We start from the raw sequence: 14,215 nt of genomic DNA on the forward strand, positions 1-14,215 counted from the left end.
TCAAATTAGACTATGTTTATTTGTGAATTTTTCACTAAGTAAGGGCGAAATTGTAAAGAAAGAGTTTTAGGGGCATATTTGTTAATTATGATACTTTGTATGGTTCAATTAATAAATATGATAAATGACAATATTATTTAATAATTATTTATAGTTATTAAATAGTTAGAATTGGCATTTAAATGGTTGAATTTGAAAATTGGCATTTTTGAGAAAATCAGATGCAGAATTGAGAAAACTGCAAAATCCAAGTAAAGCCCATTACTGTACATGGCCGGCCACTTGGTTTGAATTTTTAAACTGATATTTTCATTATTTTAATGCCAAATAATTCAAACCTAACCCTAATGGAATGCTATAAATAGATAGTGAAGACTTGAGGAAAATTACACTTAAATTTTCTACTTTTTCATTCAAAAAAAACTGAGCCTTCTCTCTCCCTATCTTTGGCCGAACCCACTCTCTCTCTCTTCTTCATTGAGATTTCGAAATTCTCAGTGTGAGAGTAGTGCCCACACACAGCAAGTAATACCTCAATCATAGTGAGGAAGATCGTGAAGAAAGACTTTCAGCAAGAAGGAGTTTCAGCATCAAAGATTCAGAGAAAGAGATTCAGGTTCAGATATTGATAATGCTCTGCAACAGAAAGGAATCAAGGGCTAGATATCTGAACGGAAGGAGTCATTTAATTCCGCTGCACCCAATGTAAGGTTTTTTTTAACTTTATACGTGTTTATTTCATCGTTTTAGAAAGTTCATATTTATGGTGTTAATCAACATACTTGTGAGTAGATCTAAGATCCTGGTAAAATAAATTCCAACAGTGAATTATTATAAATTTCTTGTATCTCTCTTTATTATACTTAATTCTCATTATATCTCGCCAATCTAACGAGCAAGTGTAGTCAAATTTCTTTGTCCAAATTTCTGCATCAACAATAGATATAAATTTTCAAAATAATAAATACAATTAATAAAAGACGAAAGCTAACAATAAAATTTATTTTGTCTTCTAAATTCCCCATTTATTTATTTTGTCTTCATAAATAAGTCAAGTAAATATTTCTATGGAAAAACGACATGAAACATTACAAAAGCAAACCAGTTCAAAGTCAATACGGCTTGTCGTTCTCTGAGGAATATATATAGTCCTTCCACGCTCGAACAGTGATCGAAAATAAGAGAGAGATGGGAATAGCAAGCAAGGCAGGGGATTGGGCATTCAAAGCTTTCACGGCGAGCCTTGGCGTGGCAACCGTATATCTCACCGCCACTTTCTCCGTCAATGTCTACAAAGGCCTCGCTTGGCACAAAGCTCAATCGGTAATCCCTCTTACAAATTTTCAAATAAGATCTCTCTTATCATTTTACTCATATGCCTTTTTTTTTGTATAGCTTAGCAAAACATTTGTATGTGTAAATCTTCTTCTAATCCTTGTTTTTCTCCCCCCTCCCTTCTATCCTTTTCAAAATTTCCATGAAAAATTGTTCTTTTGCTTTATTTATTCAATGATGGGTCATGGGTTTCTGTTGAAAGGAATTGCTTGTGTTCTTCACCGTTAAATTTCCCAAATGAGATGAGCTGTTTTCTTTCAGTTAGTTTCTCTCAACTAACATGGTATGAGAGCCAAGCAAAAACTTCCGTCTCCGCCTCCTCCATTTCGGACCTTTAAATGTGTTCTAGTTTCTAGTGTTGGGTTTTCAAAAATCTACAAATTTGCCACACCCACAAAATTCCCAATTTGACCTAGTTTTCAAGTCCAAAATTGAGGAGGGTATATGAGATTATGGGCTACACCTCTCATTGCCAATTGGTTTTAAAATGGAACCCATGCACCTTAGCCATACACTCTTACAATTCTAAGTTTTTAAGCATACAATAACACATTCAATTTTAATGGAACCAGTCAAGTTGCAGAGCCAAAATGGGCTTTTGCTTTTGCATTATAGTGCTCTTTTACACTTTTAACAGTGTATTTGATTTTATTTTAATGGGTTTACGGAGTTTAGCTGTAAATAATGTCTTATGTTCATTATTTTTGAACTTCTTAGCTTCCCAAATGTAGTTTAAGCATACAATGTATATATCAAGTTCTACATGATCCAGCCGCCGATAAGGGATTTTCTTTTTTGAACTAAGAGAACATGTAAGATACACTGGGTACTTACTTGGTACTCTCTATGTTTTGGATCGTATTCATTGCTTTTGCGGTTTAAGATTGTGGCATACTCATGTATATTGCCGCAAGAATAATCTTGAACACAAAGAGGAGTTAGACAAATGTTAGGAAAGCCTCTTCGAATAATGTCATAAAAGATAAAACACTCAGGTCGGTATTTGAGAGAGACTGGCAATCTCCACACAATACACAATCGAAAACTGCAATCCGCACACTCACAAACAAACCAGTCTTCTTAAGCTGAAACACAATAACAACCTCCACCACAAGTTTACTTTTTCATGGGGTTTGTTGAATAAAAGTTGCAGACGTATAAGGATACAACTTTGTCACTTTATGTATTTAGGTCAAAGAGGTGTATGGTTAATTTGATTGTTGAACATACAATGTTAGAAGAATCCAAGCACTTGTACCTGTGAAAGCCCAGAAAGAAGAGAGAATTATGAAATTGGATGACATAGAAACTGCACTCTTCGTTAATATTCTTTATTGTTTTTTTATGTCTATTTGTCTTCATGATACTAGTTATTGGTTTTGATTATGTTTTACTGATCTTGAGTCTCGACTGCATGAAGCATGCCCAATAGGAGATAACAAATGAAGAACGTTATGAGAAAGCCAAATAAGAATGAACGGATAATTTCAGATTTTATGTGAATCATCATCTAAATGCTGTCTTCAGTAATTGAATTTTTCGAAATGACATGAAAATGAATGATGTTAAGCCATTATCTTGTGTGGGTTTACCAAGTCATAACTCAGAACACAAGTTTTGACAATTTGCAAATTTATTCTCAAATATTTATTCATACTCATGAGATTGTGAAAATTGTTTTGCCGACATTGGTTAATTCATGCAGTGTTTGTTATTCACAAACATAATTTTTCAGCTTGTAACCTTGCTATTGATGTTTTTCTACCAGCCAATGTCATTCTTATTTATGTCGTTTAAATCTCTTTTTATCAAGGAATTTAAACATGAAGAAATGTTTTTTTTTTCTTATAAGATTTTTCTTTTGTTTTTCTTTTTTGGCTTGATTTCTCTGCAGAAACTCGAGAATCAGGATTCTATCGAGGAACCACAATGATTTTGAATCAACAACCAGAGTTCGAACTTCGAACTTACAACATTTATGGTTTTTTTTTTCTTGTACGAGTATGAATTAGATTTTAGGTGTAAAAACCTCTGTTAATCTACTCGGTTCAATTTTATGATGATTTGAGGTCCTTGGTTTGGATCTAATAGACTTTGAGTATAGTTCTTGGGATCATTTTTTAATTTCACTAGATATTCTTTTGTCCAGGGAAATAAGTTTGTTTCTTTTTAAGCCAAAAAGAATATTCTTTTGGTTGTTGTTGGAATTGGAGAATGCAGTGCTCCGTATTAATGCATATAATCAATGTTTTTGTACTTAGTATACGGAAGTTAAATTTTTTCTCAAGAACATTTGATTTTGATTACATGTTTCATGTTTGTGGTATATATCTGTATGTTATCTTCATTAGGTAACAGCTTTTACTGGTTACTACTAGGATGAAAAAAGTACACAAACTTTTCACATTTTGTGTAATCTTGAAAATTTTACAGAATTCTGTCATAAAAAGACAAGCACATCAGAATTGTCATAATAAATAGCAACAAAATTAATAAATATCAATTATATAATAAACTTTGGAACCATTGCATGTATTAATTTTAACATTTTTATCTATATTCTATATTGATATTTGGGTCCGTATATGTATGCTTAATGATATTGAGTTCACATATTATCATTAGATAAATTTAAATCCTATTTTAATAATCATCAAATCTTTCAATTTGGACATTTTGTCTGCACATAAAGAACTTTTGATCACATCCATCTTTTTTTCTTCTTTATAGTCATATCTTTGATTCTCTTTAAATGTAGACCTAGTACAACTATGAACTCTTTCCTAAATTAGTAGTGTTATTACCCTTATTAGCTCATCAAATGTGTTCACTGTAATTAGACATGTATAATTTGAGACACCAAAATAAGAGCTGGATTTCATGGATTATATGACATCATGATCATCGATTTTCATTACTATATAACCAATCAATACAAAGATACAAATGACTCGTGAAAAAGGAAAGTCCCTACTCCGCTATACATTGATTTCACCCTCAATATGGCATAGTATTGGCATCATATTCAGATGGTAGTCTCATTCTTTTTCGAAAGAATAATCTTAAGAGCCCGGAAAACTGCATTTTGTAAGTAGATTTTAATGTGTATATCTATCCCACTTTTCCTTCTTTTGAAAAACCAATAAACTATCATCATCATATTCATAGGCACATAACCTTGTTCTGGCCTCTACCATTTCGATGGTTCATTAGTTCAAACATCGACTTGTCTTCAAATTAAAACTGCAATCCAAATTGTGCCCTTCATAGGCTAACGTCAACTGCAGAGAAACGAAGTAAAATATCAGATATGCCAAGCTTCAAACCCATCAAATATTAATGCTCATTACGGTATAGTTTTCTATATTGGTGCTTAGAACTCTCAGAAAGGGTATCATTTAAGCTGTCGAATCCGGTGATGGAAATCACAGTAAAATTGGATTAAGAAAATTGGGTTCATCATATCATAAAAGAAGGTTCATCATTGTTTCTCATTAAACCATATTGGTAATCAAGTTAGGAGTTCGAGACAAAAAGATAAAAGTTTTGCAACATACCTTTCATTCAAATCGTTACATTGAATTACCCATTGGGTTACGTGAAATCTCCGCTAGCGGGTTCACAATGAAACCACCACCACCCTGCAGTTGAAGCATGCGGCTCGACTTAAATCTTTCAGCATTTCTATTTGAGTCATCTCTAAAGCGCATGGCTGCAGCTGAGGGGGTGCCACTGGAGGTAGAAATCCTTGGTGCTGAATACCTGCCTTCTGATCTTTTCCAGAACTTTGAGCTTAAGAAATCTGCGCCAGGTAGCATGCAACATCTTGTTATGGCGGAATCCATTTTAGTCATTCTTCCACTTGACAGAGCCAGATCATATGAGATCCCATCCAATGCTAGTTCCAGCCCATGAACACGAGTCTCTAGCGATTGCATTCCATTTTGTGAGCTCCCGATGAACCTCTGAGTTTAAGAAGAGAACGACATAACGAAATTCATCAAAGTGTTCACAACCAGTAGCTTTTAGTTAGCAGCATGTCAACCAAAACGATAATTTCTATAATCAAAGGCTAATAAAAGATCGTAACAATAAGAAGATTAGCAGTAGCTAATAGAATAATTTCCTTGGGACAGAGACAGTTTAACACATTAGTTTAGGTCACTAATACCGATATGAAAATAATATATAAAAGTTGCACATGCGCATTAAGAATAAAAAAAATGATAAAAGAGTTGCGTCAACTTCTCAATTTTGGTTCATTATTCCCCTTCTTTTTTGTCAACTATACAAAGAGTGAAAAAATAAAGAACATTATTGTATTGAATATATACAAGATCCATCTCATTTGTGCATTCTAGCAAAAGCACTCCTCTCTAAAAGTTGGTGGTTAGTTACAGCTACTTGAGAGGTACTTTAAAAGAACATTCATATTCGTAACTAAAGCGTTACCTCCCAATTGTTAAATAGGCTAATATTTCAAATGGGCAATAAAGACAAATCAACAGAAGTTAGCTTAACTACATGACTAAAGATAACTTAAAAATATAAAACAATTTTCTTGCAGTGGAAAACAAACCTGTAAAAGATCTAACAGGCTGGATTGCTGCTTTTCAATCTGAACAAGCTGATGGCGAATCAATGTTAAATCTTCAGATTCATTATGGTTCTTATGGATATCCGCAGTAGCATTACTGACTACAACCGTAGAATCATTGCTGTCCTCTTGGAATGGAGCCACACGAGATCCAGACCTTAATCCACCAAATCTGTGTCCCTTGTCATCAGAACTCTTATAGAACAGTGCCCTCTTTGTTTCCGGTTTTGATAACTTAGCCTTTTCATTACTCCTTTTGTCTTGAACATCTCCATCTCTTTCCTTACCATCATCACCATGAATCCCTCCTCTCTCCGAGGGACCATTTGGAACAGCTACATTGACATTCCAGTTCGATGGCTTCTTCTTGTCCAGCTTCCGAAACATCCCTGACTTTGCCTTGTTTTCTTCACTTTTCAAGTAACTTTTCTTCCGAGCTGTAGTGGTATAAGAGTTGTCAGGTGGAGTTGCCCTGTTAGATAGCACCGGCCTTTTCCTCGATTGAAGAGCTTTTGAACTAGCACCACCAGAATTCCTTGTCCCTGGTGGATAGCGCCCATCGCTCGCATTATCTACACTCATTACAAATATAATCATAAACTCAAATGCTCAAGACAATTCGCTAAAGGAGCTAAACTAAGAAACAAAAAACACAGCAGAACCTAAACGAAAAGTCTTAGAAAAGAATTAAACAAACCACAGATGGCCAAAACATTGAAAAACTTAAAGATTAGCATGACAAAGTTATTGTAACTGTGATTGAAACAGTTTTCTTGTAAGGGTTGCAAACAAAATAAAATTGACCATAGAACAACTCTTAACGTTACCACACAACTCTATGTCCTTTGAACTATGTGACAAAATACCTCTTGATGAAGCTTGTGATTGTGGTGGTGGAGAAATATCTCCTGAAACATCTGGAATCTGCTTCCAAGCCTCCAACATCTGATTCATTATCTCCCTTACAGCCTTCACCTATATACCAATTCATCACAATTGCATCAAAATCCAATCAATACATAAAATATATTATGCACAAAAAGAAGAAGAAGAACAAGAAGTCATGACACGTTTACACGTAGTAATATGGTAAGTGTATGTTATGCATATGAATACCTTATCAAATCTTCGATTTTCGAATGTCCTCAAACACCCAGATTTGAATTCCGCCAACGAGTCCCTCTCTACAGAGGCCAACTTCAACAGGACCTCCGCCGCAGCCTTCCTTGCCGCCCAGTCATCGCTGCTCAAGAACTGCACGACTGCCGGAACCAAGCTTCTCAAAGTTCCCTCGCCGGAAGCTGCCCCGGCGTTGATCAAACTCCCAAACAAGACTAGAAGTGCCGGTTTAGCCTTAAAACTCTCGCACTTCAGAAGCTTCTCGAACCTCGGCATTAGCCTCGCGAGCTTCGCCGTCTCCGGATCCTCCGCGGCGTCGACGGCGGCGGCGAGGCACAACGCCGCACCGATCTGCGAGTTCAAGTCCTGCTCAGTAAACAACGCGTCAGCGAGTGGTCTCAAAAACGACGAAAATGGTGGCCGGCTGACGTGGAACCGGAGGGCGGTGACGGCATCTACGCAGGCGGATCGGACCGCCGAGTCCGGGTCACGGAGGCGTCGCGTGACGCTGGAGAGCACCTTTGAGAGATGAGGCGAGAGAGCGTCGCCGTGACTCTCGCCGAGAACGGCCAGGATCCGGACACATTGCTTCCGCACGGGCGACTTGTCGGAGGCGTCGGTGGAGTTGATGCATGAGACGAAGACTCCAAGCGAGTTAGGCTCGAGTCCCCGAGCTATGGAGTCGAGCTCCGCCGCAGCGACGCCATACGTGTCTCGGTCGGAGAGCTTGTTGAGGCAAGTGAACACGCGGTGCTTCAGGTTGTGAGGAGGCGGAGCCACGGCGGAAGAAGAGGAGGCTAGTGGCATTTTCGACTTTTTAATCAAAATTCGGGTCAATTTTCACGGGTCGGGTGGAATATCCGGCGGCATTGCCGGAATGTAAATGAAAGAGCTTAGGTGTTTAAGGGTGACCCGACAGTTAGTGAGAAGCAACTTTGGATCTCGCTTTGCTTTTTAAACAAGAAGATGGTGGGGGCCAATAAAGCAGCAAAAAGGTCCACGTGACAACACACGACGTCGTTTTGGGTTATCATTGATGTCGTTTTTCCCCATTTTCCAGTTTATTTAGCTTTTACTCAAAGGTGGGTGTGTTGTGTTTCTTTCAGATTTTTTTTTTTTTTTTTCTGTCACACACATTTGGTTCCTAATTATGTTGGTTTTAGTTTAATACTCAGATTTACGGTATTTACCATTAAGTCCACAAGAATGCCAAAATTGATATTACAGTCTGAGAAAGAAATTTATTAGTTCAGCCGTTATGTTCAATGGTTTAAGTTTTTGCTATATAGTCCCTGATATCGATAATTAAATAATAATTAATGTGGTGGTATGTAACTCATTAATTAATCTGATTTTCCGGATAAGGTAGTGAAGGATTTATAAAATTCTTTGATTTTACCGATAAAAATGGTATTACAAATGTCATTATGTACGAGTCGGTGATCAGATGCGCACAAATTTATATTATCTCTAAATAATTTAATCGACATTAATTGGTTGAAGGGTTGTGAAGATTATGATATGCTCTGTTATTGGTTAAGTTATTTAGTCTGTTGATCCAAGTTGCTGAGCCTTGCTGCACTGGATCATAACTCTCTGTTACTTGTTATTTTGTTCATGAACCTGCCACGTTTATTCTTTCTTCTTTTGATTTTAATTTAATACTTGCAGTCGCATGCACTGGGTCCAATAGTTACCTGCCACATCATTAGGTAGAATAATTTGTTTAAAAATGCACAAATCTTTTATGACGTAGATATATCTGAACAACATTTACAATAATTGTTCTTTCGTTTAGCAAAACCCAAAATATTGGAAAAATCTATATTACATCGGATGTAATATATTTCGTAGATATTGGTTGATTTTAAGCGTTAATTCTGTAATTAAAACATTTTGATTGAATTGAATTAATTTTTATTAATAAATTAACGGTACTCAAAGATAAAAAATAATTAGACAAGTAAAATGATAATTTGATCAATTTTAATTATGAATTAATACAAAAAAGATAAAGTACTGCTATTCATTATATCAATGAACATTGTATAAGTAATTTAGTAGATATAGAGCTTATTTGGTATGTCGTATTGATTGTATTGAACTTGATTGGAATGTTGTATTAAGTCTTGTATTGTATTGTATTATATAGAATTGGATTATGTATCATATTTTTATAAAATATTATGTTAAATTTTAATTTATACTAAAATATTATATATTTAGGTGTCCATAAAAGTTAATACCACATATAGTTTTACATAAAAATATTACATAAAATATAATACAATAAAATACAATACAACTTAATACAACGTTCCAATACAATACTATGTATGGTTTTGACTTGTATTAATAGATTGTGTAAAGTTATAATATATTTTCAATATACTCGACTCCAACACCAACTACGGGTCCCGGTCCCAATTTCGGGTTCGGGTCCCGAGTTCGGGTCCAGGTCGGAGATTGGTGTTGACCTTAAATCATTTGTAAATATTATAATACAAGTTAATACAAACTGTTTGTTATGTATTAAATAATACAACAAATACTGTATTAAAAATTTTGGTTGTAATAATTAATACAATACATTACTTTATCCAAACATAATGTTATTTATTATTTAGTACAATACGACCCCCTTATACTGCGTACCAAACGAGCCCATAAAGTGTAATTCTATATTTGTACTGGAAAAATAATAAAATTAATAAATATGATTATTTGATGATAAGACTCAATAAACAATATAATTTATTAGAGCTTAGTCTTATGAGTTCATAGTCAATAAATAATATAATTTATTAGAGCTTAGTATTATGAGTTCATACACATGGGTATAAATAATACAAATTAAAGCTTAAAAAAATTTATTTTCCTCTTACAAAATAGTAATTATGTATTTTTAAAATTAATAATAATTTAAATTTATTATCTAGATAAATTGGGAAGATAGAAAATTGTCAGAACAACAGAAGATCAAGATGACATTTGGCGCCACCTTGCATTATTATAAGGGGTGGCACCTACACTGTATTCTTACACAGTAAGTGTCTACTACAAGTAATGGGTCCCATTGAGTTTATTTTTTGATTAATTAATTAAAAAAATAAATATTTATTAAAATTTGAATTTTAAAGTTAATTATAGATATGTATTATGGTTGAGATATTCTTTCAAAATGATTGAGAAAATTCTGTCTAGGTGGTTGACATGATCTGTCAAATGGTTAAGAGATTTTCTGAATCAGTTTTTAGATAGTTAATTTAAATAAGATATTTAATTTAAAAAAAATATATTTGAATTTAAAAATGATATCTATAGCAAAATTACACTGCTACAAAGTATATTTTTGGTGTCAGTTCTAAACTGACACTTATACTTTTAATGTCGGTTCATAGAACCGACACTTATTCTACAGTCACAAAAAGTTAGAGTTTAAGTGTCGGTTATAAATCGAGATGAATGAGTATTGATTCTGTTTTATAACTAACACTTAAAGTGTACATATATATTTCTCCTTTTAGTGTATGTTCAAAATCAAGACTAATTGGTATAAGTATAAGTTTTTAACCGACACTAAAAAGGGTATTTTTGAAAAAAAAAAATTGTTAAAAATAAGCTTTAGTCATTTTGAAATATCTGTAAAATGAATGTTTCCCTTTTTAAAAAACCTATTAAAATACATAAAAAAAAATATACAGTTCTATAACAATTTATCAATTTCACAGCCGATACAAAATAAAGAATACAGTAAACCCAATATACAACAAAATCCAAAAATATAGTTGCTAAATACAAAAATTTATCAAACAAAATCAACAAAAATCGAACTAAAAGTTATAACAAAATAGGCCTAATCCTCCACTACTTCAGGGTTCGAGATTTGGGATCTCAATTCTATGGTATGCTTGGACCATCGACGACCATGGACGGCCACCATGGCCTTGGTCGTGGTTGCATCGAGACAGAGATAGAGAGGAAGAGAGTTTGAGCAAGAGAGAATGAGAGAGATGGGCTCTGGAGTTCTCGACTCGGGGTTTTCTAAAGTGACTCACCTGAGCTTCAGAGCACGAAGAAGAGAGAGAGAGAGAGAGAGAGAGAGAGAGAGAGAGAGAGAGAGAGAGAGAGAGAGAGAGAGAGAGAGAGAGAGAGAGATAGATAGATAGATAGAGAGAGAGAGAGAGAGAGAGAGAGAGAGAGAGAGAGTCAATGGGAGAGGCAAGGAAGGGGAAAAAGAAGAAGAATAGGATCGGGGCTCACTTGAGCTCAGGGTCTTCAATGGGCACCGTACAGAGAAGAAGGGGTTTTGGGCTTAGGTTTTCTTGGGTTGGGGATTCAATCATCGACGAGAGAGAGAGAGAGAGAGAGAGAGAGAGAGAGAGAGAGAGAGAGAGAGAGAGAGAGAGAGAGAGAGAGAGAGAGAGAGAGAGAGAGAGAGAGAGAGAGAGAGAGAAATGACAAGGTTTCTAGGGTTGGGGTTGGGTCTTCGGCGCCACACGAGATGGTGAGGGAGAAAGTTAGGGTTTTCAAAATGAGAGAGAAACTTTCTATTTATACCTTTTTTCTGATTTTTTTTACAATGTCTTTATTAGTGTCGATTTATAACCGAGACCAAATGATCTTTTAGTCTCGGTTATGAACTGACACCTATACTCAATCTATATATATTTTAATTTTTTAGTCTTGGTTATACTTTTAGTGCCGGTCTACTAACCGACACTTATAGTTATTATAGGTGTTAGTTATAAACTAAGACCAAAGAGTTTGGGTGGTCTTTAGTGTTAGTTTTTTTAAAAAAATGTCTCTCGAACCAATACAAAAATCTATTTTGTAGTAGTGTTAGTTACAAATCTTTATTTAAATATTATAATATAATTATTTAATATTTTGAATAAATAAATATTTTATTTAATTAAATTTTTAATATTATTTTATAGATTATAATCAATATATCTTGATATAATTCTAAATCTATATATACATAGATTTAAAAACCTAATTTGTATATTTTATTTTCTCTCCTGAAATTAGTTTTTGCTTATGTGTTGAACTCTATTATTTTGTATATTCTATCAACCCACGCTAATCCTTATTTGTGGTGGTAGATTTGGAAGATAACAATGTGACCATTCTTGGATATAATGTATGAAAAGAAAGCAAAGAATCTTAATAGTTCATCAAGAAGTATTTTTCTCTTTTATCTTTTTCGTTTGCTGATTTAATATATATACATATGAGGGATCCTTGAATAGAACAATGGTAATCATATTAAAATGTTTTTGATGTATACCTAATTTAGTACCCAAAAACTAACAAAATATGCATCAACCTCCATGGAGCCATCACAGCCCAAGCAAAACAAACATCGTTTGAACACACAACAAGCCATCAGAAGCACAATATCGCCATTGGTCTAGACTATCTGCAAGAGAAACCCCACACTTAGTGTTAGGAGGAGTGTTCATCAAACTCCCCACACCGCACAAATTGTCTGCACTATACCACATTGCACAAAAAATTCAATTTGAAATTCTTTGCAGTGCTGTTGCGATTTGTACATCGACAAATCGCGCGGTATGGTGCAGTTTGCAGTTTTGAATTTAATAATTGCAATTTAAACTGCACCGCATTATATATTACAAACATACTAATTTTTATACTATAATTTATCTTTTGTATGTATGAACAACTCATATACTTACAAAGTCCAAATCATATAATTAAACTTAAAGAACATCCATATAAATTATGCTCATTTTTTTAACTTCTTATTGTTAACATATTATTATTGATATAAATAATATAATTTATATATTTTTGGAGATTCTTTTACCAGGATCTAGATTTACTACCATGTATGTTATTTAACATTCTAAATATGAATTTCTAAAACAATGTAATTTAAACACATATAAAGTTTGAGAAACCTTACAATGGTTGCAGCGGAATTAAATGACTCCTTCCGCTCAGATCTCTAACCCTTGTATCCTTTTTGTAGCAGAGTATCACCAAGATCTGAGCCCGATTCTCCTTCTCTTTATTTTGGATTCTTCACAGTCTTATACACTATGATTGAGTACCATTTGATGTGTGTGGGCACTTTATCACTATAGGGTTCAAAATTATGAAGAGAGGAAGAGAAAAGAAGGTTTCGAATAGCATAGGGAAGAAGGCTCAAATTTTTGACTGAAGGCAAGTCTGATTAGGCGATGCTATATATTTGTTCCAAGGTGTGGCACATGCTCACCTAATTAAGTGATGCAATTATATGATATATGGATGCAGGTTTTTGGTACAGGCTCACCTGATTAGGTGATGCAGTTATGCGATATATAGGTGCTAGGCTATGGCGTGGGCTTGCCTGATTAGGCAATGCAATATAGGATTATCCTATTTAAGCATCGACTTGTTTGATTAGGCAACGTGATGTTATGAAGATGGTTACTTTATGAGGTAACATATATATAATTTATATGATTAAATGAATATGAATTTTATTATTGGTGTAATAGTTTTGTTTTACCAAATATCTGTACACTGACGTTTATTCGTGGCAGATGCCAGTACTAATTTGGATTTCATCTTATGAGCAATGTGTGATGGTTTGATTCTTATTGTATATAAATGACAATATTCGAATGATAAACTATATGATTATTATTATTACTTTTCTTGCTGAGTCCTTGTGACTCACGGGTGCTATGTGGTGTAGGTAAATGCAAACAAAAGCTTTATCAACCATGAAGTGACAGTCTTCTCCAGCAATGTATATATTGACCTCACCGGCCTGCGCGCCGAGTTGCCAGGAGTTGTTTTGGGCTGGCTGTATCTACTGTATAGTTTGATTTTGTGTTTAAATGGTTGTCGTATATATTTTTTTAGCAAAAATTTTTATAACAGGGATTCTCAGAACACGTTTTTTATGCCGTTATAATGTTCATTTTTAGTGTTTTACTTTGGTCAAGTTTTTAATATTATCACGGTTTTTAATAATTAATTAATCTATTAGTATTAAAATAGTTTATAAAATCACACACGTGGCGTCCCTATAGATTAGGGCGTTACAACTTGGTATCAGAGCAACCATAGTTTTAAAGGTCTTGAAGACTGGTCGAATATGTACATTTGCTGCGAGGACAAGTCAACTCATGGTATATAGTA

At 34.3% G+C, this 14,215-nt stretch overlaps 1 protein-coding gene and 1 long non-coding RNA gene across 2 annotated transcripts; one reads left to right on the top strand and one right to left on the bottom strand.

Annotated features, from left to right (window-relative positions):
• Positions 1–1,122: 1,122 nt before the first annotated feature.
• Positions 1,123–3,595, top strand: LOC115711697 (uncharacterized). The gene is made up of 2 exons (XR_004010590.2): positions 1,123–1,323; positions 3,230–3,595. It is a non-coding gene; the product is annotated as an uncharacterized LOC115711697 (long non-coding RNA).
• A 616-nt stretch (positions 3,596–4,211) lies between these two features.
• LOC115711696 (TORTIFOLIA1-like protein 3) lies at positions 4,212–8,103 on the bottom strand. Its single transcript, XM_030640077.2, has 5 exons — positions 7,049–8,103; positions 6,799–6,907; positions 5,915–6,504; positions 4,893–5,300; positions 4,212–4,616 (listed from the first exon to the last, which is right to left on the bottom strand). Exons 1-4 carry the CDS (start codon positions 7,856–7,858, stop codon positions 4,908–4,910), a joined length of 1,902 nt encoding a protein of 633 aa, XP_030495937.2. The 5' UTR covers positions 7,859–8,103; the 3' UTR covers positions 4,212–4,616; positions 4,893–4,907.
• Between the last annotated feature and the right edge of the window lie 6,112 nt (positions 8,104–14,215).

This window comes from Cannabis sativa, chromosome 3, assembly GCF_029168945.1.
Source record: "Cannabis sativa cultivar Pink pepper isolate KNU-18-1 chromosome 3, ASM2916894v1, whole genome shotgun sequence".
Lineage (NCBI taxonomy): Eukaryota > Viridiplantae > Streptophyta > Magnoliopsida > Rosales > Cannabaceae > Cannabis > Cannabis sativa.